The sequence below is a fragment of the Zalophus californianus genome, chromosome 7 (genome assembly GCF_009762305.2).
Source record: "Zalophus californianus isolate mZalCal1 chromosome 7, mZalCal1.pri.v2, whole genome shotgun sequence".
NCBI lineage: Eukaryota > Metazoa > Chordata > Mammalia > Carnivora > Otariidae > Zalophus > Zalophus californianus.
The window spans coordinates 134,550,575-134,578,468 of record NC_045601.1 but is presented as its reverse complement, the minus strand read 5'-3'; the positions used below and the strand labels follow the sequence as shown (position 1 = coordinate 134,578,468).

General features: G+C 46.5%; 1 protein-coding gene across 5 annotated transcripts in view; it reads right to left on the bottom strand.

The window, feature by feature from the left end:
- Nucleotides 1-27,894, bottom strand: part of JARID2 (jumonji and AT-rich interaction domain containing 2) — a 246,434-nt gene that overhangs the window by 80,097 nt on the left and 138,443 nt on the right. For 3 of the 5 annotated variants that reach the window (XM_035728499.1, XM_035728498.1, XM_027601700.1), the window contains one exon: nucleotides 20,708-20,849. The exons of 1 other annotated variant lie outside the window; for it this stretch is intronic. Coding sequence is in view for 2 of the 4 variants with exons in the window: in XM_027601700.1 (XP_027457501.1) it covers nucleotides 20,708-20,849 (142 nt within the window). In the remaining 2 variants the exon portion in view is untranslated. Of the gene's footprint in view, nucleotides 1-20,707; nucleotides 20,850-21,485; nucleotides 21,578-27,894 lie in introns of all 5 variants that reach the window. One more of the 5 variants, XM_027601697.1, reaches the window with a different exon arrangement.

The window sequence follows — 27,894 nt, the reverse complement described above, 5'->3', positions numbered from 1 at the left end:
GTATACTTAAAAGGCACGGAGTGTAAATCTTAAAATCATTCACACATACACACTCCACATACACAGGGAACTATGTGAGGTGTTGGGTGTGTTAGCTAGCCTTATTATGGCAATCATTTCACCATATGTATGTACACCAAATCATCAGGTCACACACCTTTTTACACGATGTTATAGGTCACTAAAGCTAAAGCCGTGGGGACACACACACACACACACAGGAATGTAACTCAACACACACACACACACGAATGTGTGGACACACACACACACACACACACACGAATGTAACTCAACACACACACACACACGAATGTGTGGACACACACACACACACACACACGAATGTGTGGACACACACACACACACACACACACGAATGTGTGGACACACACACACACACGAATGTAACTCAACACACACACACACACGAATGTGTGGACACACACACACACACACACACACACACACACACACACACACACACGAATGTAACCCAACATCATCCAGGAAATCTAAAACTAGCCAGAATTAAAGATTCTACTCGGTGGTAACTAAAAGCATTTGCTAATAAAACAAATGCAGGGGGCGCCTGGGTGGCTCAGTCGGTTAAGCAGAGGACTCTCGACTTCAGCTTAGGTCATGATCCCCGGGTCATGAGATTGAGCCCCACGTCAGGCTTTGCGCTGGGCATGGAGTCAGCTTGGAATTCGCTCTCCCTCTCCCTCTGCAACCCCCCTCCCTGCTCTCTAAAGTAAGTGATCTTTTAAAAATATACAACAAAAAACAAATCCAGATCTTTTTATGAAGTAAGAAGTAAATATTTCATGAATTAAGACCTACCACAAGAATTCAAAGAAATGGGGCGCCTGGGTGGCTCAGTCAGTTGAGTGTGTGCCTTCCGCTCAGGTCATGATCCCAGGGTCCTGGGATTGAATCCTGTATCGGGCTCCCTGCTCAGTAGGGAGTCTGCTTCTCCCTCTGCCTCTGCCCCCAGCTCATGCTCTCTCTCCCCCTCCCTCTCCCTCAAATAAATAAATAAAATCAAGGAAGGGAAGGAAGGAAAGAAGAAAAGAAACGTCCCAACGCAGGAAGACTCCTTCTAGGTCCTAGAACAGAAAGACAGCTGAAAAATCCCATTCCACTGCTGAGCATCTTCTTATCCCTCCCCTTCCCCACCAGACAGGAGGGAAACAGTGGCTCAAAAAAGCTATTTGGTGACTGGAGCAGCATTAAGCTACTGCTGAATACTATTCCAGAACACACAATGACATTCTATCAAAATACCGCCATTAACAGTCCATGGAATGCACACAATGGAATTTTGAGTCACTTGGATAAATGAATGGGTTGGTTTCCTGTCATGGGACACCCTGCCGGGGGAGGGGTTAGCAACTGTTGCCATGGCAATGGTAAACCAATACATTCCCATCCACTCCTGACAGCGGTTCAAATAAACAAGATGAGAGCTGACCCTATTTGCCCTTGCAAGAATTTTGTGAAAATCTCTCTCTCCCCGGCATCTCCTTAAGGGAACAGGCTCTCTCCCAATCTCTGTGCAACACTCTCTGGGAGGTACCACCACCCTTCAAAAACCCCATAGGCTAAAAATCCCACAAATTCCTTTTTAAAAGATAAGCCACTAAGAAAATGTTGATCAGTACATAGACCTGCCCTTCACAGCAAACACGACTAGAGGCATGAATTCTATGTGCCGAGGGACAGCTAAAATGTTATTTAGTGTCCTCTCTCCTTCTCTTGGTCTAAAACGCAACTTGATTTGTAAAACACGGAAGCTGTTAGGCACACAGAGAAAGGTGGAGACAGAATTATGGAGGTGTGTGTTTTATGGATAGATTCCCCCGCTGGGTATAAATTAAATTAAATCTGGTGCAAGGTGAACTGTGTGAAGTCAGGGAAGGAATGAGAGGTGCATTAGCACATACACAGGTACACATTGTCACCTCCATTCCACCTCTACCCCCCTCTCCCGCAAGCAAACGCATGCACACCCCGGAAAGGACGATGAGAAAAGACTCTCAGGCCTGGAAGAATCCTAAAACCAGGGACGTGATGGATATTTCATTGTCTGGCTGTCAGCCCGAATGCCATCCGTGAATACGGAGTACAAAGAGAAGAAGAAACGACTTGCACGTAGCATTGTTTGCACATTTTCTTCCCTATGGCCCAGAAATAGTGGACAACATCCCAGACCTATACTGTGCCAATGGTGTGGGTGCGGCTGTTGAGTGCATCTACATGGCCAAAGGGAGCATCACCTACTGAACCTACAGGGAGCTGAGAATCATCTCATAGAGAGGAAATTCAAGCCAGATTATGACACTCCCTTGCCAAGATAATCGAAGATTAAATCACATTGTCTGCTTTGAGGAGTTGTCTGCAGCAGGAAAATCCTTTTGCTCAGATGGCATGTGTTTAGGTCGGCAGTACACACACAAGCAATGATCTAAAGTGAAATTATACCAGAGAAAGGAGGTGGGGGGTGGGGAGGAGGCACGCAGCCAGTGCCTAGCCTATAAATAATTTCAAATAAACCGCAAGGGAAGGAAAGACATTATTACTCGTGTGTTTCTGCACAAGGCAGATGAACAAGCAGGAAGGAAACATTTGGGGACAAAAAAAGAAAAAGGTCTCAATAAGGCATGGTCTCCAGTAGGCACGAGAAGATCTACTAAGACCTAAAAACTGTTATCTATGAAGGAAGGAGGGAAGGAAGGAGGGAGGGAGGGAGGGAGAGAAGGAAGGAAGGAAGGAAGGAAGGCAGGCAGGCAGGCAGGCAGGCAGAAATACTTGAATTCATACCACACTTCACTCACTGGTGTGAGCAAAGGTTTATACAAAGAACCCAGAACCAAAGACGACAAAATGATCACAGAGGGGCGCCTGGCTGGCTCAGTCAGTAGCGCGGGACTCTTGGATCTCAGGGTCTGAGTTCTGGCCCCACAGTGGGCACAGAGCCTACTTTAAAAATAAATAAATAAAAAATGAGGGGCACCTGGGTGGCTCAGTCGTTAAGTGTCTGCCTTCCGCTCGGGTCATGATCCCAGGGTCCTGGGATCAAGCCCCGCATCGGGCTCCCTGCTCGGCGGGAAGCCTGCTTCTCCCTCTCCCACTCCCCCTGCTTGTGTTCCCTCTCTCGCTGTGTCTCTCTCTGTCAAATAAATAAATCTTAAAAAAAAAATCAGATCATACACCAAAGCCGGGGGGGTGGGAGGGATCCACTGATTTCATTTACATTATTACCTGGAGGAGTCACAGAAACTATCAAGTAGAAGTAAGAGAATATTCCGGTGAGAGCAAGCATTGGGGTGGAAGAGCTACATCTCCGTGATCTACTTGATCAAGGCTAACTGGTCCCCAAGAATTTGTAACCTCAGGGATATTCACTGTCCGTTACCCAGCGACTACGCACAGAATGGAGAGGTCGATTTGCGGACAGACAGTAATACACCAGCTGCTTTGAATCATATGTAGCATTCGGTCCTTAGCGCAGGTACCCAAGTGCAACCCTCCCACCCGCAGGATCAGAATCACTTGGAAATCTAGTAGAAATGCAAATTCTTGGGCTGAAGCCCAACTTCAGACCCACTGAATCAGAAACTCCGGGGTGGGACCCAGGAAGCTGCATTTTAGCAAGTACACCAGATGGTTCTCGTACGTGCTGAGGCTGGAGAACCACTGGCTTAGAGGGGCCTCTATCACTGTTGCCATCTATCAGACAATGGAACCGAGGCTCAGACTTGAAGTAGCTCTCAAGAGCATACATGCAAAGCAAAAATCTACCTTATTCCAGAGCCTGTGCTTGCTGTTTTATATACACCACATTCTAGGGGCCTTCCGTTCCTAGTACTGGCCATGAAGGCTGGTTTAATTGGTGAGGCACTGCCAAGGATCACCTTTATATTTTAAGTTAAGAAGAGCAGACTCGGTCCGAAGTGATTTTAATTCTGGATTTGTCCCCTTGTTTTTGGATAAGTTCTACATTCTAAAGAAGCACCATAAAAGGGACTGTATTATCAGTGCTGTAGGTTCTAGTTTGCTTAGCAAACTTATATGGGCACTGCTCAGCAGGGCCAGCCCACTTACCTAAGCCAAGCATGCCTGGGAACAGACTCCCTATTGGTTCTATCCCGTAAGAGAAGTGGGTCCATTCCCACTGGCATACCTTTGGTGCTGTTACTTTAAGGGCATTTCAACAAAAGCAGTTTCAATGTTCCCAGATGAAGAGTTAACACACTGGCGATCCACCCTCTTTAGAAAACTCCACCATGTCACCATCCAAACTGACATCTGTTAAGTATATTCATTTCATGAAGTTGCTTCCTTGAAAGAGGAAATGATACTGACGGTCTTAAATCTTTCCTTGTATACTGAATTTTTTTTTTTCAAGTATGAATTTTAAAGCACCTATCTGGGCAAATGTAGGAGACTGGTAAAAGATGAACCTTTGTGACTAAAAACCAGAAAGGGCCGATGTTTGTCCTCAATCAGAAAAGTCTGTCCTGCTCAGGTGAGACTTAAGCCAAAAGATCTGAAGAACATGGAAATGCACTTGTTTACACCCAAGGCAGCTGGCAGTAGGGGGAGCAACCCAAAAGGTGGGGGGAGCAAGCCTTGCCCTTCTGGACCTCCCAGCAAGCAGGTCTCAGGCAGAAAGGGAAGGCTGTACCTGACACACACATCTAGAAAGTCTCTTGTTTATTCCAGCCTCACTCAAGGAGACTGGAGTAGAGGAGGGACGGGAGCATAGAAGACATGAGAAATGATGGCAAAGGCGGCTCAAATCCCCACAAAGGGGAAGAACCAACGACAAGCTCCAGAAAAGGTCAAGTGCGGGTCCACAGTCCACAGTCCACGATGGCACTTGCCAATTAACAATAAGCAGATTACAGCCCCGCATTGTACCCATAGCCTGCAGGCTGCCACAGCGAAGGCAAACATATTTTTGGGGGGCAGAGTAACAGGCTGAACAAATGTGTAACTTACATTCCAGAGAACGAAGGACTCTGAGAAAAATATATACATTTAAAAACTGCAGGAATCCCATCCTGTAGGAGTCCCAAACTGACAGAATCTGAAAATTTTTCTTAAAGAATGTAAGTTAATGAATATATCAAATATATGAAATCACCAAATAACCACTGCACCCCCCCCCCCCCGGCCGCCAAAAAAAAAAAAGTTGGGCTGAATCATGCTCATGGCTACTTGGAAATATCCTTAACTCATTCTCCCTCAAAGTCTGCAAGGCGCTAAGGCAGGTTCCGGCCTGGAGAGAATGCTCCGCTAGCCCTACCATCCCTAGATAAGCAGCTACTGGCTAAAGCAGCCTTCCCTCGAGCTGATAACCAACAACCACTACATGGATTTATATCTTACTCCATCAGAGCTAATGCGAGCTTTGTGTATTTTAATTATAGATTCAGAGAACAATTTCCTTGATTCAGTAAAGCACCTGGCCTACTACATGGTTATACACTCAAAAGAACAGTACTCCATACGAAACAAGCACCATCTCAAACAGCCTCCATTCATTTTGCAGTAGGTCTGAAACCAAATAGGAACATCGGGACAAAAAACTCATTTTAATAAGACCTGGCTTTTGTTTTCCTTTTTAATGTTTTCATTCTTTCCTTGTATATATAGTAGACAACAGCAAGTAAGATTCATGTTAATTCAACATAATTGACGCTTTCTGTCAAGCTGTCCCGTGTGCTATCTGAAGTTTAAATTTTCTTCAAATGCTGAACTCCGAGAACACAAAAAAGCTAGGTCTTCTACCTCTGGGGAAAAGCAAAATCTGTGAGTATGAGATAACAGGAGAAAATGCCAGACAGGTATATCATCGTCATTACTGAGAATATTTATTGTCACGGAATTAGATGATCAGGCTGAATATTTAAAAATTTTTAAAGAGACCAGAAAACTGTAGTCAACCTTAGGTTGGCACCACAGGAAGAACCACAGGACTTTCGGGCAAGAAGGCATTTTTTCCCTTCTCTTGGCAGCAAGGATTAATCATGGTGGATGGAAATTCAGTGACCTTACACTGTATTAGTTTGCCCCCGGAACCTGCTATGGAATGAGAAACTTCCTTATATCCTAAACCCATTTTTGGTCCCAGGGAGCATATACAGAACCAAAGAGCGCTAAGAAGGATGGAGAAACGGGGAGGGGGAGGAGAGACAATAAAATTACATTGCTACCAAAAAAAGTTTGTTCTTTCCTAACCCTTTAAAGCGAAACAAATAGCTATGGGCAATACTTCAAAAGCACACAACACACAGACACCTAACCTTCCAATATGATAAAGTGGAGGTGAGCGATCTGGACGATTCTAAAGAGGAAAACACGCTTCTCCAATGTAACGGACTCCTCCAGGAAGATTTCCTTTCCTGACACTTTATTTGGCTACTTGTAAAACTGGTTTACATTGACAAAAACACACATATATCTATCGCATACTAGATACCCTGCCAGTCGTCGGGGATACAAAGATGGACGAAGACGATCCCACTGGAGGGAGCTGAGGGCCAAACCCTTTTTAAAGCCTGAAGGACAAGTGAGCAGGACTAGACAGCGAGATCACCGGATTCCTTCCCCACACTGATGACGCTGACTCTACAGCCATTCTCTGCAACAGTCTAAGCTAAGGGGACAGATCTATCAAGGTATTTTTAGGAGGATTACAGTCTTTAAAAGATTCCATCTTGTGCAAATCAAAGCTATGGAGCCTAAAGCAAAAGAGAAAATATTCTTGCCTGATATTTACCTTATTCCAAGCACACAGGGTGGTGGGGGGTGGGGGCAGCAGAGCAGACCCACTTCTGATTAGGATCCCTTCTTTACATTTCTAATAGCAGAACTGGACCCAAATCTCTCCTCTAACAAGTCATTCAGACTGCTGTCTTGCCTCCTTAAGCCTGTACTTGAGAATCTCTCCCGCCAACCCTCCACGCCTGGGCCCAGCTCTAAAAATGAAAGGCGGGGGGGTGAGAGGGAGGGGGCAGAAGTGCCTGGTCCTCCAGGCAGAGTACTCTCTTCCCACCCAAGTGGCAACAATGTATGCGGCTTTTGAGTTCCGAAAGCAGCCAAGGGGGGGTAGTGACGTCAAGGAACATTCTGCATAAAAAGCCAGGTCTAACCACCTGTGCATAAGCACAAGTGAACCACAAGGGACCCTAATGGCTGTCACCCCCTTCACAGGCAAGGTATCTTCAAACCTCACAAACCGAGGCTAGTGCCCTGCAGGTGAGCCCTCTGGAACCATGTCTGTGCATTCCCTCCCTCTCTCAATTTCATCGAGGAAGACTCCCGAACTGTATTTCCAGGAGGGTCAGCTACTGCTTTGACGACCGGGGACGGGCTTACACTGTCTCTTGGGGGTGCGGGAGGGAAGGTGGGCAGAAGCACGCAGCACGGACGTTCGAGTCTGTTCGCGTTCATATTTAAGAGACTGAGAAGAGCCGGGATGCAGGAAGAAGGCGAGAGCCAGGTCCCCGGTTTCCGTGGCAACCACCAGCATGCCCGCCCAGAATTGGCATGGGAGGTGGAAGTGAGATCCCTGCAATCAGATCTCCGAGGTGATGGAAAAAGGAAATGGTCACAGCAGTTGTGAAACTGCCTCAGGTGAGCCTCAGGTGAAGTTCACAAAAGCCACTTTCCTGAAACAAGTAAACGTGGTGAAAAGCCTACGTGCTCACCGGGAACCACAGGCAAATTCCGGGGGGCAGCTGCCCACTCCCACAAGGGTCTAAAAATTTGCCCTCAGCAACGCCTGCAGAACAACCTGTAACCCCGCAAAAGAGGCCACATCTGCGCCCCGTGCCTCCCGCGCCGTCCTTCCCGCCAAGACCTGTGGCACGGGCCTTGGAGAGGAGTGGGGCGCAGGTCTACGCAGAAGAACCGAGCATCTGTAAAGACCTCTCCAGACAGAATCCCACACCTGGCAGGAACAGTAACTTAAGAGGAGCCCGGGTCCACCGGGGAAAAGCTTCATATGCGATTCCAGAAAAAGAAGCATGAGCGGTAAACGTAAGCTGTAAATGAGAAAGACACACCTCTCCCTGCTTGAGACCCTACACAGTCCACCATCGAACTACCACCCCCACCCCAAATCACCCAGGCCAGATGCATGGTGCTTTGACACACAATTAAAAAATGGAAATTCCACACCGACTTCGAAGCTCGAGACACGACGGAGCCAAGGTAAATGTATACTAAAAGCTTTCTGATCAAAACCAGAAAACAGTACACCTTTCAACTAGTACAGAGCGCCTCCCTCCACCCCGTCCCCACACACACAACACTCGCTTTTAATTAGCCAAGGACCGCTTCTGTTTAAGTCAACTCCGGTATTTAAAAAAAAGAAAGAAAAGAAAAATCAAGCTCGGGGTCTGTCTTTCATTTACTAAGGTGAAGACAGGGAGTCTGTCCCCTCCTAGAATCGAAGGACACTAATGCTGTCGTTCAACAAGCAGATTCAGTGCCTGTAAACACATCTTGGCTGAGACGGACTTGGGGACTAAACGGTAAAGCTAAAACCAAATGCTAAAAGCATACCAGGCTCCTACCCAGGGCTGAGCTAGGTTACTTTATTTAATGCTAAGAGCCTCCTGGGTTGCTGGTTATTGTTAGCCTGGCCTAGCTGGTGCGTCCACCCAAGCCGGCACGGCTCCCAGCGCACAGCTCGGTCTCCACAGGCCCCTTGTTGGTGGGACATTTCTGTGCCCAGGGAGGGGTGGGGACGGGGTGTGGGATGTGCCCTGCTCGCACAACAGGCAACTTCTTAAATCAACTACAAGAACACTAGATCAAGACTAAGGCTTCTTCTACAAGATAGAAATAACAAGACTGGGACCTGATAGCCAAGCCACCACCCCCCACCCCCAAACCACCCCATGTGCCTTTTCAAAATTTCAAGGAACCCTCTGGTCCCAAGCTCAAAGACAAATTAGTAAATAAACCCTGCCCTCTCCTGGTCCTCTTGTGAGGCTAGTCAGATAAAGCACGGAAGCACCCAAGGCCTTCCAGAAGCAGCTTGCTACAAAGCCTTAAGGACCACTTCCTGTGCCAAGGCCCAGCCCCACCCAAGGACAAGCGAAAGGCTCAAGGCATGGAGTGCTGGCTCGTTCTGCTCTGCAGGTCTCCTCCCGTGGCCCAGCAGCTGAGCACACGAGGCGTTCATCGGGTTACTAACGTAGCTCCAACTGCATGCAGCGGCCGGGTCAATCGAGCCCTGGGCACTGGGCGGGTGTCTCGTGCACGCGCGCTCTCTCTCTCTCTGCATTATATAATTTGGCTGAAGACACCCACACAGGTCTGTAACGTGCTATCAGGAAACTACCATGGGGCCTAGAACATACCAAGAATATACTCTCCATGGAAGGAAAAACTCAGAGCACAGGTCACCTTACTGCCAATGCCCTAATGTCTCTAAACACGCCCTCATCGACTCTCCAGCCTGTCCATGGATGTCACATCTTCTATGGCACTCTCCACATTGCATCTGAGATGATTTGCTTCTGCTTCCTCTCCCTGGAGTGGAGACCTCCGGGACCACCACATCGGGCTTAATGAACCCTCTTTTAGATCCGTCCCAGGACCTGGCAAACACCCTGAACCTTACAGAATAAATTGGCACCCCTGGACACGCCTTCAAGGGTCACACTCCTCAGAGAGTTAAAACGGGATCACTTTCCCCAGAAGGCAGATTCCTGGGCCACTCAAAAACCTTTTGAAAACACAACTTTTCCGTCTCTCTCCATCAGCAGTCCTCCATGGGGGCTCCTCACAAATTTACTCAAGGTGGCTAGAAACCATTTACAGAGTCCTGACCATGTGCCAGGAGCTCTGTATCTCCTGTGCACAGCGTATTCCTCTGTGCCTCATCGGTAAAATGGGCGGATGATAAAAGATCTATCCCGCAGAGTCCGCTATGGAGAATTAAATGGGCTAATGTATGTAAAGGGTTCAGAACAGCGGCCGGCACTCCACTGTGTACATATATAAACACGTAAGCGTGTTAGGTGCTAGGTTAAGTGTTCGACATGGCTGCCTTGCAAGGGGGTATTCTTCTGGGGGACTGGCTCCCGCATGGAGAGCTCAGAGGAAGAATTGGGATTCACAGCCCATCTATAGGATTCTAGAACCTCAAGTTTGTTTTTCCTCCAATTTCTAATCAAGGGTCTCATTAGAAGACTGGGCCGGGAAAACATGTTCTACTTTAAATCATCAAATGCTGAGGATCGTTCAGGGAGAAGGGTCTCAACCCCGGTACCCCCTGCCTTAAGCTCGAGAGGCTGTCAGGCATGGATACAAATAGACTACACATACCTGGGGGCTGTGAGCCAAGAGTTTGAAACACCTCATGTACACCAAGGTGGTCCCAGGAAGGGTGGCTTCATGGAATGTGGGGGACCCAGCCGTGCTCAGAGGCTGTTTCCTCCTCCTGGAAGGCCAGGTGGCTCGGAGGGCCCACCCGGGTCCTGGTTCTGGGGGTACACCTGCTTAACCAGGGCCAGGCAAATAAATGAAGTGAGGAACATGGGCTCAGAAGGCTAAGCGACATGTCCCAGCCACGTGGCCTAAAAAGAGGAGGGGATGCAGATGAATGCACTAGGAAAGGAAGGAATATGAAGCAGCAGAAAGGTGCTCCACAGACAGAAGTGCCTTGAGGATGCAGATAAGGAGACACACCCCAAGACAGGGAACCCCGAAAGGGATGGCAGCACCAAAAGTGAACACCACCCTCCACAGCTTATTTCCCACCCCCCCCTACCACTCCTTAGGACGACAGAAGCAACTGGAGCCAGCAGGAGTCAAATGACAACCATGCCCCAGCTCCTGCATCCCAGGTATCCGATCCAGGATGAAATGAAGGTGCTTGGCGCAGGATGAAGTGTACAGAGGCACCGCTCAGCTTCTGCGTCCTGGCTGGGTACTAACAGGATGGCTCTTCTCCAGCTAGACGCACGGGGTGGAAAAGACGGAAGAACATTCCGAAGGGAACCTGCAGTCCATTCTGCCATTTAAACCAGACTCATCTACCCCTGCATGTTCCATATCAAGGTAACCCCAAAACACCAGCCTGAGTTTGCTCAGTCTCCCGAGAGCCTCCTGCGCCATCTTGCCCTATGTTCTTCCACAAGGTCAAACTCCACCCTAACTTTAATCCTCTGCATTTCCTCCCAACAACCAAAACCACACCCCAAAATCCACCTAGGCCTGCGCTGTCTTTTCTTCTGAGAGATGACTGGGCTGCACCTCTGGTACCTGGTACCGTAGACATTATTCACCTACAGAGTCAAGCAGGCCCCTTGTGTGTGACAACAGGGACGGACCCAAGATGCTTCCGTCGTGCCAGAGAAGGATGCAAAAGATGATCTTGTAACCTCCCGATCATGCCACCTTAAGTAATAATTTGACAAGTCGTGAACATTCTAGGATAGGAAGGGGGAATGGGGAATCCCATGAAGCTCCCATAAATAATTTCAGGCACAAAACCAGTCAGACGTTATGTTTATTACAGCAGCTTCCTTTGTTCTGCAGATGGAGCCTGCAGCCAGGCTCTATCTCACCACTGGGGCGGGGGGGGGGGGGGGGGGGGGGGCGGAGACATGGACCGACAGGAGGGAGGGGGGTTTCCCCTTAATACAGACAACCAGCACCTTGCGTTTCAGTGGGCAGGGGAGAGAACTCACGAGAGTTATCAGAGAGATCTGAACAGAAGCCCAGGGATTTGGCTGCCGGGAAAGATCTGAGCCACAAGAACATGGGTGACTGGCATGTGCTATCCTGCAGTCAACAGAACGTGTGTGTGCTTCAGCCAGTGAGACTCTCCGGCACCATCAGAAATGGTCTCCTAGCTCTATGCTACTCAACGTAAGACATCTGACCCTCTGCTTCGCCTTGGTGACCCTTTTATCTGGGAAAATCTTAAGACTGAGGTTAAGGTATGAAGAGTGGACAGATGCAAACCTCCCTTCCAAACGTGAACTGTAACAAGGGGGAAGTTCATCTGTAAGTATAACACCATGAGGTGAGCCAGTGTTTTGACTCTTGCCCACCTTGCAGCCCACCTGTTCCAGCCAAACTACTGAAAAGTCACATAAAAAAGTACTATTCTCCCAGAAGAACACAGGCACAAACCAAAAAGTAATCACAGAGCTGTTCGGAACAGCTACCTGAAAGGTCCTAAACGTTCTCCTATCCAGGACGGACCTCTCCCCGGCGCCCCCGTGCTTGACCTCTAACCTCTGATACTGGAGGACCCCAGACAGGATTTCCAAAGCCAAATGTGTTTTACTCAAGATAAGCTAAAGCTCCCCCCGCCCGCCCACACACACACCTTTCTATTTACTGCTTGGTTTACAATGCAGGAAAAAAACCTTCATTTATTTTATTAAAGAAGGAATGCAAACACCTGACCAAGAAGAGAATACATACTAGGGTTCTATGATCTGAGGGGCCACAAGGAGAGTGCATTGCACAAAGGGGCTCAGCCGAGGAGGGCGAGTGAGGCTGTGATCCAGCCACGGTTGGCTTCACCAAGCCAGGTGCTGCTGGCGCAAAGGGAGCGTCCTTCCGGAACTTGTCTGTCCTGGAGGTACCTGAAAGAATCAGAGCTACAGGGCGCCTGGGTGGCTCAGATGGTTACGCGTCTGCCTTTGGCTCAGGTCATGATCCCAGGGTCCTGGGATCGAGTCTGCCATCAGGCTCCCTGCTCCTTGGGGAGCCTGCTTCTCCCTCTGCCGTTGCCTCTCGCTCTCCCTCTCACATGAATAATAAAATCTCAGGAAAAAAAAAAAAAAAAGAACAAGAGCTATATAGATTATGCCCCCAAGAGTAGGGGACATGGTGTCGTGTAAAAGTCCGGGCATTACAGATATGAAGACTTGGATTCAAATCCTGACCTTGCTACTTATAAGCAACATGTCAAGTATTTTCAGTATTTGTTGACTCAGCTATAAAGCAGGAATAATGAAACCCTCAAGGTGTGGGGCGCCCAGGTGGCTCAGGCAGGTGAGCGCCCTACTCTTGGTTTTGGGTCAGGTCAGGATCTCAGGCTCATAAGATCGAGCCCTGTGTCGGGCTCCACGCTGAGCATGGAACTGGCTTTAAGATTCTCTCCCTCCCTCTCTGCCCCTCCCCACCTGCTCACTCTCCTCTCTAAAAAAATAAATTAAAAAAAAATTTTTTAAAGAAAGCCTTCCAAGTGTTTCCTTAGGATTAAGGTAAGATTTATTAGCACAGTATGTTCTATTCACTAAGCAGCAGTTCTTCCTCTTTTAGAAACAGAGGTTCTGGAACTTCAAAGAGTCTGAAGTATTTCTAATAGTCACCCGCTTTCTTGTGCAGTGGAACTTTCTATTTATAGCTCAATTGCTTCTTTATTTGGAGATTCTCTTACATTGTGTCAGGGCTTACTTAGTCATTAACAGAAGAAAAAAAGTGAATTGCATAACAAAACTAAATGGAAAGGTTAGGGCCCGGGGCTAAGATAAAGTGCAAACATGCTAGTTAGGATTCCTGGTGGTACCCTTCTCCCTCTCATTCAACATTCAAAGAACAGAGTAGTAAATAGGGCCAAAACTGACTTCCTGCCTGAAAGAAACCGAAAATCCACACAAGACAATGGACATCACACCCTGAAACACTGTGATCCCTGAGAGATGAGAAAGGTTTGGCCAGCTCACAGCCCCAAGATAATTTCCAGGCCACAGCGCAAGGAGAGGAAATTCAGGCAGGGTTTAGAGGAATCTAAATTAAGGAGAAGGAGCTGAGAGTTTGGGGAGGCGAAGATTTTGAACAGGATCTGTAAGGCAGGGTACTGAAAGGGGGAGGGCCACACAGAAAACTCTGGAACCTCCTCACATCTTCCCTGGGTACTAGCAGCCACTAGGGGGTAAAACTACCCAAGGAAAAAAGTACAAGAAAGGACTGGAGGGAACAGCCCCCGGAATCCTGCACAGAGCCAAGAACGGTGCCTGTATCGAACAGCCAAAATGGTAAACATCCTATTTCACAGGGCAGCAAGTACTCATCCAGGTTTCGCCTGCGCGCTGGGGAAAACTTAACCCTACAGCAAACACTTCTCTGGCTCTACTGAACAAAGCTGAAAAGCCAAGATCCAGAAGGACCCGACTGCTTCCTTCGAACTTAATCACGTCTTAGAGCAATGCTCAAGAACAGGCAGAGAACTACAAACATATCCAGAACCCAAAGGAAAATGGACAAGGCCTGATGACCAATAAAAAATTAAGGCAAGCAAAGGAGCAGGAAAATAGGGCTACTAATGAGGAGGAACATGAGTCAATCCAAAACTGACCCATAAATAACAAAAGTGAAAGAATTAGCAGACAAAGTATTACCACTGTATTCCGTGTGTTCAAAAAGGCAGAGCAAAAACCAGCAGGTCAAGACAGGCACTGAAGATTATGCAGACCCAACTCTAATTTCTAGAGATAAAAACATCAATCTCTGAGGTTAAGAGAAGACAAGACAACACCTCTGCAGATTTTAGATAGAAACTACCTAAAATAAAACCGGGTGGGTTGGGGGGTGGGGAGGACTAGGGTAAAATAAACAGCATCGAGGTGCTGTGGGTCAAGGTCAAGCGGCCAAAATTACATGCAATTGAAATCCCTAAAGGGGAAAAGAAGCGCGCGCGCGCACACACACACACACACACACACACACTAAAATTTGCAGAAATCTTGCCTTCAATTTTTCCAAAAGTGATAAAATCTACAGAACTAAGCAGCAGCTCCATGAACTGCAAACACGAGAAAAATAAAACTACACCAAAGGACATGGTACCATTGATGAAAAGAAAATCTTAAAAAAGGAGACTAGGAAAGGGGCACCTACCTGGCTGGCTCAGTCAGTTGAGCCTACGACTCTTGCTTTCGGCTGAGGTCCCAGGGTCCTGGGATCAAGCCCCTCATCGGGCTCAGTGATCATCAGGAAGTAGGCTTCCCCTCTAGCCCCCACCCCCGAAATAAATAGAACCTAAAAAAAAGTAGACTAAGCAAAAGGACACATCCTGGAGTTACAAGAGTGATGGCGGACTCAATGCAAAGCAGGGGACAGTTAAGTGGTATGCCCGTCCCCACAACAGCAAAGCAGGGGACAGTTAAGTGGTATGCCCGTCCCCACAACAGCATTTTAAAGACAACACCCTAAAATTCTATAATAAGCAAAACACCTTTTAAAAATCAAGGTAAATTCCTTACAAGTACATGCTGTCCTACAATTCTCGTAAATATATATGTATTTTAAATGAGGGTGAAATAAAGATCTTCACAGACATAAAAAAGCCAAGAGAGTCATCCAACCCTACCAAGCCTAGCACACTTATAAAGAGAAGTATTTTTTTAAAAAGGTGGGGTGGGAAAGGTATTAAAGTCCTGGGGCGCCTGGGTGGCTCAGTCGTTAAGCGTCTGCCTTCGGCTCAGGTCACGATCCTAAGGTCCTGGGATCGAGCCCCGCATCGGGCTCCCTGCTCCGCGGGGAGGCTGCTTCTCCCTCTCCCGCTCCCCCCTGCTTGTGTTCCCTCTCTTACTGTTGTCTCTCTCTGTCAAATAAATAAATAGTATCTTTTAAAAAAAAGTCCTTTCTGACAAAAGAAAAGCAATCCCGGAAAGAAAGATCTAGGAGAAGGAAAAAAGCACCAACCATTGCAACCATTTAGGTAAATTTTTAAAAAAGCAGATAGGCCTGACACATCCAGATTTCTTTATATTTAATTCCACAATTCTCTTCTGTGGTTATTAAGGGTCCCACGTAACATTCCATTCCGCCATTTTGCTCCTTCTTTACTTCCTGAAGAGACTGTTTCAGTGAAGACAGCTGTAGAATTAAAAATTAGAACAGTACTAAACTCTAATTTGTAAAATCGTCTTCAAGGTTGTAACAACAAAACAATCTGTAACATGCTGGTCAGTGGAGATGTCCAAATCTAAACCAAAACTTAAATCAATCTAAAGCAGTTTGTGGCTATTATGGCCAAGATTCAAAGCAAAACAAACAAGGGGAAACAAACATTTAGACTTTTAAAACTCTATTCTTAAGGATGTTCACAGTGAGGGGCGCCTGGGTGGCCCAGCTGGTTGGGTGTCTGCCTTTAGCTCAGGTCATGGTCCCGGGGTCCTGGGATAGAGCCCCACATTGCGGGAGGGTCCCTGCTCAACAGGGAGTCTGCTTCTCCCTCTCCCACTCCTCCTCACTCACTCTCTCTCTCTGCTCTCTAATAAATAAATAAAATCTTTAAAAAAAAAAAAAAGTTGATTCTCTGTATGCAATACCCAATCCACTGGAATGGGATGATCTTTAAACTCAGTCTTCTATCAATGGCCTAAGATATAGCAGCTATTTAATAAGAAAAATGTAGGACCCTGCAGGGACATAGTCTGAACTTTTTTACTAGTTCACTAAACTCTCTTTTTTTTTTCAAAGTAAGGCAGGGATTTTAGCAGTAAGTACTAGCAAAATAGCCCCCCACCCCCCCCCAAGGTGAAATGACGACTTATGTGCGCACAGTTGAAACAGAATCTGCTCACCGACAGCCCATCTTCGCAAACTTGAACCTCATCTCACTCCTTACTGCTCCACACAAGCAAATAACCTGGTTACACGAACCTCTGTGGGGGATTCACACTGTACGCCACAAGGGTCCTTCCTGTGACTCAGCACTTCAGAGGAGGGACACGCGTCTCCATTTTTCCATCTGCCCACAGAGGATGGTGTCGGTGTCACCACAGAAGGAAGATACAAATCACAATTTGTATAAATCAAAATTCCTCTAAAACATGTTTAAGAAGTCCCCAATAAATATGCATTCTCACACGCAGCAAATAGCTAATAACAGTATCAGATGTGCAGTCCTCATCATACACCTGCGGGCTCTTCATAAATCACCTTGTTCAGTCCACAAGACCACCGTGAGGTGGTTACTGCTGCTGCAGACATTGTAACACATAAGGAAACTGAGGCCCAGTGATGCTACAGAACCTGCCCAAGGGCACAGGGCAGGTAGATGGTGAGCCACAGTAAGACGCCACATTGTCTAGCTCCAGCCCATATTGTTAACCATATGGACACATCCCTAAAAACCACCAGTCATTGTATTTTTCCTGCTTATTCCCTCTACCCAAAGATAAAGTAAAATAAATACACATAGTTAACTTTGCTATATATCTGAGCAGTCAGGTGACCCCTTTCAAACCATGCATTTTGGATCTTCCATTTACTTGCATTTCAAAGTATGGGGCGCGGGGGGGCGAAGCCTGGCTCAGTTAAGTGCCTGACTCTTGATTTTGGCTCAGGTCATGATCTCTGGGTCGTGAGATGGAGCCCTGCTATGGGTTCTGCACTGGGCATGAAGCCTGCTTACGATTCTCTTTCTCCCTCTCTCTCTGCTCCTCCCCTCCTGCTCACTCACACTTGCTCTAAATAATAAATAAAACCAATCAATCAATCAAAGTACACTATCACACCAACTTCTTTGTACACCACCTTCTTCTTGCCACCAGCCAAACAGGTAATCCATATGCCCATAACCATCATTCTGGACTTTCTCAGTCTTTCCATACCTGACTGACAGAATCTGTCCATTCTGGTTTCTGAAAATACTTCAGTATTTCTTGCAGGAAACATGAGTTTTAGAAGAGCCAAGTGTAACAGGATGGGCAATGTCAGTGTAACAGGATGATGAGGGTAAGGATCTAGGCATAGCCACCATCAAATTCAGAAGGAGCAGATTACAGGCTCAAAGTCTCTAGAACGTTTCCATTCACACAGTAACATTCCATTAATGTAGATTATTTTTTAATATCATTTACCCCAATGATCAAAAGGAAATCAAGACCTAGGCACTCCCATCAATCATCACAGAGTCCTCCAGACCTCCACCAAACAGGCAAAGAGCCTGAAGAGAGAGTGGCTTTCCCTTTCACAAAGAGCAGACAAAGATTTCAGAAGATGTCCTTTTAATGGCTAGGTAAAAAGGTAACTTTCATTTTTGCCTCAATAAAGAAAAATAAATGCTCCAGAACTCTGGATTCTACTGCTTTCTGTATGCCAAGAAAAAATCCCCGACATTAAGTATGACCAACAGCAGCAAGTACGCAGGGCCAAACACAGCTCAGGGGGCGTTTCCCCTAGAAAAATAACACTTTGCAAACACACAAGATGTTTGGACCAAAGAATTACAAAACACATGACTGGCATCATCAGAAAATGGAATCGCTTTGATTACCAGGTTGGAAACTCAAGGCAAAGGTCTGAGACTTGCATAGTCCACACCTCATATTTTAATTTTTCTTACAAAAGTCAAATATAAATTTACCCTCTTTCCTCCACTCCCAAGAGAAAAGGCATATTTAACCGGTGATGCTAAAAACCATATATTTAGGAACAGCAATGAACTGTACAAGAACGGCTAGAAAATCCTAAAGAATACAGAACGCTTGGTCCAGAGCAAAGACATAAATCATGGCCCAGGAATTTTAGGATCCTGGGTTGTGTCCCACACAGTCTAAATGCCTACCAAGAATGCAAGGGGTCAATCACAAGATATGCTCCTCTCGGGGGTATATACACGAGGCTCAGGGAATTGTAGGCACAAGGTTAAAAGTAGCATCTCATCAACAATGTTCTAAGTGACATTTTGAAACAACCACTCCACTTTCGGTAGTTACTCTGGGTTTGACACTGTCATCAGCAGGGACAGGACACCCCACCAGCTTATTGGAAAAGGTCTAATACACGTAAGACAAAGGAAGGCTGACCACTCAGTCTGGCGAGGCACTGACAAAGCCCCAGGAATTCAGATTTCGGTTCTAACAACGTGCATTAGAAGGCAGGGTTCTACCAAATAATTTGTACTAAATACCAATGAAGGATCAAAACAAATGAGCTCTTTAAGAGCCAGAAAGTATTAAAAGTTACTATTCGGGGGGCTCAGTCAGTTAAGCATCCGACTCTTGATTTCGGCTCAGGTCATGATCACAGGGTCGTGAGATCGAGCCCCTACTGGGCTCTGCACTCAGCACAGAGTCTGCTTAAGATTGTCTCTCTCCCTCTCCCCTGCCCTCCCTCTCTAAAAAAAGTTTGTTAAAAAAAAAAAAAGTTATTATTTTGTATTTGCTATGTACCCTACAACACTGCAAGAAATCTTAGCCCTAACTTCCCTACCTACTTGTAAACTACCAAGCCTGGAGCATCCAGGCCACCTCAGACCAGCCCTCAATCCAGCCCAACCTGTCAAACCGTAACCTACATTATGTCCCTGATGGATTTCCCTAGCAGATAGAGTGTGACTATAACCAAATAAAATGCTGCTATGAATCCTTAATTCAGTAAAACAAGGTCCTTGGCACACTAATTAAAGCAGATTAGAAATGGTTCCATTTTTCTGAGATTCATCCTGAACAACATTTCTCTTGTCCACTGTCCTGGTGACCAAAGTTAAATGGCCCATGCGCACACAGCTGCCACACACCAACACAGCAGCACTGCCAACTAAGAAAGGTACTAGGAGTCGAGGACAGAGGGCCAGCAACGCCCTCCCACACCCCAAGAGAATGAAGCCTTAGAGATGTTGGTCCCATGCTTGCAGGATCTTTGGGGGCAGGGTGACGGCCATGCAGCTCAAGGACCAGGTGCTGACATGTCCAACCACACTCAGAATTTTGCTCCCCAAACGGAGATGAAAGATGATGCTAGATGCATGACCACCCACCATGCTTGGGAGCATGGACAACATCATTACAGGTTCCAACCTATTTGCTGATGGGATTTCTAACACACATCCTTGACCTCCCTCTCTTGTGAGGATGCATTTCTCACACTGGGGCCGAGCGAAACGTTTGTGGTGAGTATCTGAAACATGACAGACTTGTCACTGAGACACTCACCCAAGGGTCTTTAAAAGAGAGGAACCTACAAGGCCCAGGACATTGGCAGAGATTCTTCATCCATATGCTTGCTGACTAACAACAAATCTGAGACACAGTGCTGAGAATTAGGAGAAAACTGTATTCTGGGTTTTCGAAAAGACGACACAGCATGATGGAGGAAAATAAACTAAGACTGAGCTATTATCTCCAATTTCAGACCGAAATACAGTTAAGGATCTTAAAATACCTAAGGCATGATTTCCACTATACTCAGGACTCCCATTAGATACACACATCTGGACAATCTCCAAAAGGTAACAAGAATTCTGGAGAAAGAGTACAATTTTTTTTTCTTTTCCCCAACCTCTCAAACTACCAAAGTCATCAATCTAGTCATCCAGGAAAACCTCGAGTATGAGAACGGAAGGAAAAAAAACAAAAACAAACCAAAAACCAGAAATGAATATAATTTCGGGGGTGGGGGGTGGGGAGCACAACACATGAGGTATGAAATCAGGCAGATGACAGGAATTACAAGTTGGCAACCCTGTGGCAAATGCTCAGGGCAGGAACGGACTCTGTTTGGCCCACCACATTTTCTGGTGCGTTCGTTTCTGATGACAATTAGCGGACTTTTAGAAACCAGGACCTGGGATAGAGAACATCCAGAACCCTGGCTCCTCTATGAAAACCAGGAGACTGGGTGGGTGGGCCCGAGTTGGCTCCCCTGTGGGAAACGCTGGTGTCCCTGGTTTAAGGCTCCAGCATTTTCAGCCTTGGGTACTAACCTTTTCCTCGACGGCCCTTCTTCAAAATCTGAAGAACTAACATCGTTGCTAGTAGAGGACACTTGGGATGCATCGTCCTTCTCATTCTCTGACTGTTCTGACGCTGGTCCTAATCCCTTAGACTGGCCATTACCAAGGAGCCCTACAGGTGAGAAAAGGGGACAAAGACTTAAAACACATGACATCAGGAAGTAGCACTTTACCACAGTTACCCCTACACCATGGCTGATGAGGCCAGACCAGAATTTGGAAAGAAGAAGATTAGAAGGTATGTATCTCCCCCTTTTGAGTGGGACACCTCATTCTACATGAGGCCTAGGAAATCATTTCAACAGTTAAGAAATGCAGACAGGATTTTGTAACCATAATAGACTCTGCAGGGTTCTTAATGAAATACATAATCATCTTTCAGGGCTTGGGCTAGGAAGAAAGGCATCTCGTGTATTACCAATTTGAACTAGTTAACCTTCAAAGGCTAACAGATGTACGCTAGAAATACTGAAATCCGGGGACGCCTGGCTGGCTCAGTCCGTGCAACGTGCGACTCTTGTTCTCAGGGTTGTGAGTTCAAACCCCAAGTGAGGGGGAGAGAGGACTTTAAAATAAATCTTAAAAAAAAAAAAAAAAAAAAAAAAAAAACCGCAGTCCTTTTTGGAACTGCCTTCAGGAACCAGACAAGAAAAAGCATCATTATTTTGGAGCCACAGCTTAAGTTATTAACTAGAAATTCTACTACACAACTTCCTTTTCATAGTAATCCATTATATTAGACACTCACGTTTGCCTTTGATGGTCTCAAAGGAGAAGGCCTCTCTAGGACTGCAGGTATGACACCATGCAGAACACGGAGTCTTGGGGCCCTGGGATGTCCTGTTAAGCAAGTGAACTGGAGAAAGGTCTGTGCCAAGGGATACTGGAAGTATTTTAATAAGCACTGAGGCCCCACTAATGGGTGATGGCAGAATAAAAGCCTGGCAGGTCTTCTAGCCCTGAGACGTTCTTGTATCTAGGGTTCTGGACATAATTTAAGTCCTACCGATGGGAAGCTCACCCCAACACAAGTGTCCGCAGTGACTGGCCCCCAATTTCAGTCTCATCAGCAGCCTCATGGGCATCAGAAGCTGGGAATCCGTAGGAAGGCCTACACAGGATCTACATTTTCACAGCCATAGCGCTTGGCTTTTAAGCAAAGCCAAAGTACAGTGTGGACCCTTGATTTCTGTCCTTCCAACATTTCCCCCAACTCTGTAAGCACTTCCCTGTATTAAATCCCTTTTGGGGCGCCTGGGTGGCTCAGACTTTAAGTGTCTGCCTTCAGCTCGGGTCATGATCCCGGGGTCCTGGGATCGAGCCCCGCATCGGGCTCCTGCTCAGCGGGGAAGCCTGCTTCTCCCTCTCCCACTCCCCTTGCTTGTGTTCCCTCTCTCGGTGTGTCTCTGTCAAATAAATAAAATCTTAAAATAAATAAATAAATAAATCCCTTTTTGGTTCAAACACTTAAGAGTGGTTCCGACTACTGCACTAAACACTATACAGGAAAGAGGATTCTATACATTTGGTAAAGTCATCTGTAAGAACGTGGTATAAGGAAACCAAACCCTGGGACTCGACCTGTTTGTGCACGTGCTTCCCTGCTTGTGTGTTTGCACATCCTTTCTGAGGATGAGTAATACCAGAACACTGGAAATCTACTAGAATGAAATAAATAAAGCCCATGGCTATCACTTAGACATGTGGCTTTTGGGAGTCAGGACTGCAAAACAGAAGTGAAATCATACACAACTTCCCCAAGAAAGAGAAAACGTGGGCAATTTACACTGTGAGGTCAAAAGGAGAGATGAATTGTATGGTAGTCACAGTTTGAGGGCAGAGGTATGATCTATGCTACCCACTACTGTGCTCACTAGTCACATGCAGCTCTATTTTAATGTGTTTCTTTTTTTTGACATGGGGGGATGGGTCAGAGGGGGACAGGGGATCTTAAGCAAGCTCCACACCCAGAGCAGAGCCCAATGCAGGGCTCGATCTCGATCCCAAGATCATGACCTGACCCGAAACCAAGAGTGGGAAGATTAAGCACCTGAGCCACCCAGATGCCCCAATCACATCCGAACATCTGAAATACAGCTAGTGCAGAGAAGGAAATGAATTATTTTTATTTTTTAATCAACTGAAAACTGAACATTCGATAATTTTATATTGATTAATTTTTGAAACATTTTGGATGTATGTTTGAGGTTGAGTCAATTATATGAAAATTAATCTTCCCTGCCTTTAGATTTTTTTAATGAAGCTCTAGACAACTAAACCTACATAATTCATAGATATTAACTACATAAAATGACAAACAGCACTTTAAATAAGGTCACAGGGTGGGGAGAAAGCCCACGGAAAGTAGTAGGATGGATACAGGAGACACTAGAGATAAAGACACCGGCCAGGGGAGAAGTCATACATGTAAAGAGGAGAGGAGATGGGTGAATGGCCACACTTGAAAAGGATGGGCAATTCCAAATAAAAACTGATTACAGAACCACATGTAAAATTAATGAGCGAGAGAAAGAGAGGCATCTTAAGTATAAGCTTACTCTTGGTTGAGTTCACGTTTTCCAATAGTCCATAAGCACAAAAAGGAGAATAAAGCAAGAGAGGAGGGAGAGAATGGGAGTTCATCCATGCTTGCTTGCTTTTTTTAAGTTTTTATCATCTGCTCATTTTCTTAACACCTACCATATGCCAGGGCCCTGGGGATACAGGCATGATCAAACAAAACCTAAATTCCAGTGAGGAGGTAGATCGACAAGCACACATGGGTGGATCAGTTAGTATGTGCAAAGGAGAAACCTTGCACTTGGGAGGGCAAGGAAAAAGTGATGGGGGGAGGGGGGGCAGAACAACGGGACACAGTGAACGTGAATCGGTGAAGCCAGAACACTTAATCGCAAAGCTGGAATTTGCAATAAACCTAGAAAACCAAAACCAAAAACGGGGATGGTGGTAGTGGAGGAGGAGGGGGTTGTTTTGAAGCTGTGTTTGGATCAAGGAGGAAACAAGCAAGGACCATGTGCTGTCAGGTGAAGCCCAGGCAGAAGAAACACTGCTGTGCCCTTCGGTACATAACAAGATCTTCCGTATTTGCTGCATGAGTAAGCAGCTAGTGAGCGAGCGAGCGAGCGAGCGAGCAGAGAAGAGTGAAGCCATTCAGTGACAAGCTACACTCCTGCCCTTCTGACAAGAATAATCTCCGCAGATTATAGAGCGGGGATTCTCAAACTTGAGCATGAATCAGAATCACCTGTCCAAACACAGTCCACCCCATCTGTCCTGTTCTAACAAGTTTGCACGTGATGCTGATGTGGCCTTGGCTACTGGGAAACCACATTTTGAGAACCACAACTGCAGGGCAAAACCAGGTTCATGCCGGTAGGAGACCCAGGGCTCTAAGACACTAGGATGCTCGGGGCAAGTGTGAATCAGAGGTAAGGAAACCAATTCTGATTGTGCAATCTAAGATGACCCAAATGAAAGTAAGGCATCCAACCCCAAAGTTCTGTTGGGGCATTCTTCTACCTTTTATCGGGGATTTTGTGAAGGCAAAGAAGATTACTTACACAACTTAATCACAAAGCTCTAAGGAGTCAGCTAATGACAAATTCAGAGGGAAAAAAAAAAAGTAACACACGCAGGGGGGGGGGGGTGCCCGGGAAGCATTCATATCTATGTATGATATGAATAAGCATTCATATCTATGCATCAATGTAAAAAGGCATAGGAGGTATCTCCTCCAGAAGTCAACTGTCCAAAGTGCAAATTCAGGGAAACTGGATTGTGAAATTTTACAAGGCAACAGGGAACCTGAACTCACTGTGCATGAGCTCTTTGAAGCTCACTGGTGAGACAGAAGTGAGCAGGATGCTCTATTAAGCCACAGTAAGGCGTGGCTGAGCTACATGAAAATCACTGAAGTAGCAGTCATTGTCCCAAGCCGTCACCAGACTAATAATATCTTCCGAGAACTCCAAAGTTTCCCCCATCCCGAGGATTAGCAAGGACGGTTACCTGAACTCTAAGAGGAAGTCTGATTCGCTTTCCAGATTAGGAAAATTGGGGCCCATACAGAGGGAACTCATTGCCTGTCAATGCAAACTTGAAGGAGCTGAGCTTTTCACTGCCTTTATAAGGGGCAAGACCCATTGGTTCTGCATGCAATCTGCTTTTTCAATTGGGGTACCCCCATCCTGTAGAGAACATTTACATTCATTTTCAGTGAGGCAGTCTACAGGGTTGGGCAGAGACATGCCCACTCCACCCGGCTCCCCCCCTCCCAGCCCATTCTCACACCTCCCATGTACGAGCTACCCCATTTCATTTTGAAGATTTTAATCCAAATCATACTGCCTGCCTGATCCAGAAGAGCCAGGTCAGCAAGATGGAATAGGAAGCCACGGGGCAGAACAGCCATTATCAGAACATTAGACAAGCTACTGTGTGTTGCCTTTTCTTCTCCCTAACAAAGCCCTGCCATCAATTTTTTGAATTATTATTTTTAGTCGATGAGAAATAATGGAACAGCGTCCCCTCCTTCTAACACACGAGCTGATTTTATTTTCCCAAACCCCTCCCCCGATCACCACAACCCTTCGTTGGGAGAGGAGGTTAAACGGAGAAAACTGAATGGCCCAAAGATGCTGTTCTCCCCACATGAGCATTTGTTCCCCTCTATTAATATTCAAGAGGTTGAACTTAAATTAAACCATGTCTATTGTCTTCCACAAAAGCAATAAATATGAGCTGAAAATTCCAAACCGCTGCGGGGGAAGGCAGCTTGGGGACCGCCTGCAACCGTGGCTAGCCACCGGCGGCCCACAGGGGCGGCGTGGCCCAGGCCCGAGCCCTCTCGGCCACCGTGTGTGGCGGGGCCCCTCTTCACAGGCTGAGAGCCCCCGAAGAATCCAGTCAGTACAACAGAACTGGGCCATCACGTTCCGGGGCCTTTCAGCCCATCTCCCAAAACTGAGCAAGAAATGAAAAGGCTTTCCATTCAACGCAACACACCAAAACTGGCTTCTTGGCTAAGCCTGGAACTTTAGCAGCAGTGGCTGTGGGTAAAAAGAATTCCTGTCCTTGGAAGACTGGAGATGGAGGAGCATGATCTCCCTCCTGCCTCCACATGGGGGGCGGAGGGGGAGTTTGAATACAAACGAGGGCAAGGATCCCGTTCGCTCCAGAAGTCCAGCTTAAGCACCCGATGAGAGCTAAAGATTTCAGAACACCGAGGGAGAGAGACTGAAGGGAATCCTATCTAACCCTGGGACAGACGGACGGACGGACGCACAGGGACACACACACAGAATGTGCAGCCCTTATAATTCCATGTTTTAGACACAAAGAAGTTTCACCAGCCCTCCCATTAGCTACACGTACATGACAGAATACAAAACCAAAGGAAAAAAAAAATCGAATCCCTCTGCTTCACAAAAAGCAGAGCCTAAAGACGGGTTAAAGAGAAGGGAAAAAAATGAGACCTTTGAAGCTTCCAAAACATTTGGAGCACACCAAACATTAGCATATTAGGGAGAGTCCATGTATTTGACTTTGTTGTAGAAGAAATGCACAAAAGGTAATTCTGTATTATACAGCCAGGGCCCGTCTGTCACCCCATCACTGTGAAACAAGGTATCACATTACATATTAAACAGTCAAGCATCCAAAGAGAGCTTTCATTTTCAGCTGCAGTGTGTGTGTGTGTGTGTGTGTGCTGCAGTGTGTGTGTGTGTGTGTGTGTGTGTGTGTGTGTGTGTGTGTGTGTGTGTGTGTGTGTGTGTGTGTGTGTGTGTGTGTGTTTGTGTTTGTGTTTGGGGATGGCTGCTGTGCACTTTGAGTTGAGAGAAAAATTACCACGACAGCCCCTTGGGTGGAGGTAGGACCCTCTCTCATATTCAGAATGCACAGTCTGCTGCCATTGCTTGTGAAAAATAGAGTCTGTTTTTCATCCAAATTTTTAAAGAAAAATCTGTGGATTGTTTTCTGGGGTTTTTTGTTTTGTTTTGTTTGCTTAGGGATACCAGGGAGAAATGGGGCTCCGGCCGGCCTCGCAGGTTCAACACGAATACACGAATACAGAGTCCGAACCCAACTGTACACACTTGGGTCAGCAGCCAAGCTTCTGGATGGATCCCCGGGTTCCAGGGAAGGGGATGAGCATGGCAGAGAGGTCTGCGAAGCTAAGCCCAGGCTCCCCACATCAAAACGCTGAGGTAGACGAGGACAAATGACAGTCTCGAGGCATGATGTCACGGCCACACTCATGGTCAACAGAGCACAAATGAAAGTGGGTTGAATACCTCAGCTGACGGAAAATAATGATCCCTTCCCTCAGGAGAAGGGCCCCTGAGCAGATAGGGCTCCCCTTTGTCTACTCTAAATCAGCTACAGAGATTTTCCATTCTAACCAAGAATATGGAATCCAAAAATAACCCCAATGACCCCTCAGAAGAGGCCCCAAGATAAAGAGACGACAAGGGCTGTTGTTAGTTTAACACCCAACAAGTAAACAGATAATGCCCCAGGAACCCTTTCCCACCACCACTCTTTCCCCAAGAAACCTTCTTGGGCAATCTGAAGCTCAAGTTTTTGGAGAAAAAAAAAAAAAAAAAAAAAAAAAAAGGTGTTCCCTAGAAAAACTGACAGAGAACTAATTAATTAACATGGAAAAGTTGGGCCACTGGGTAGGCAAAACCAATGTCGGATTCTATCCTTTTTTTTTTTCTTGTCTCAAAATCAAGCACATGGCTACCTTTGAGAAAGATGAGGGGGAAGAGAGATAGGACCCTTAAGCCCAGAAGGGATTTCCTCACCTTGAGGCACAAAGGAGAGAGCCAGCAGACATTTACACACAGGAAGGGCGACCACATTGCTGCAAACACTAAAATGGGCCCTGTTCTAGCGGTCTAAACCCCAAATGAGTGAGCACCACCCAAAGACAAAAGACCTCTCCTTCCCACATCCTGACCAGGAGTCACAAGAAGAAAGAAAACACTCCTCATGGAGAGGCTCCAACAACCACCACCAAAGAGCCACAGTTGGACTTCATTTGGTACCAAAAAAAAAAAAAAAAAAAAAAAAAAAAAAATCACTCAGTGGGAAAGATCCAGGATCTCTCGTTTCTGGACCAGCCATGGCAGCTA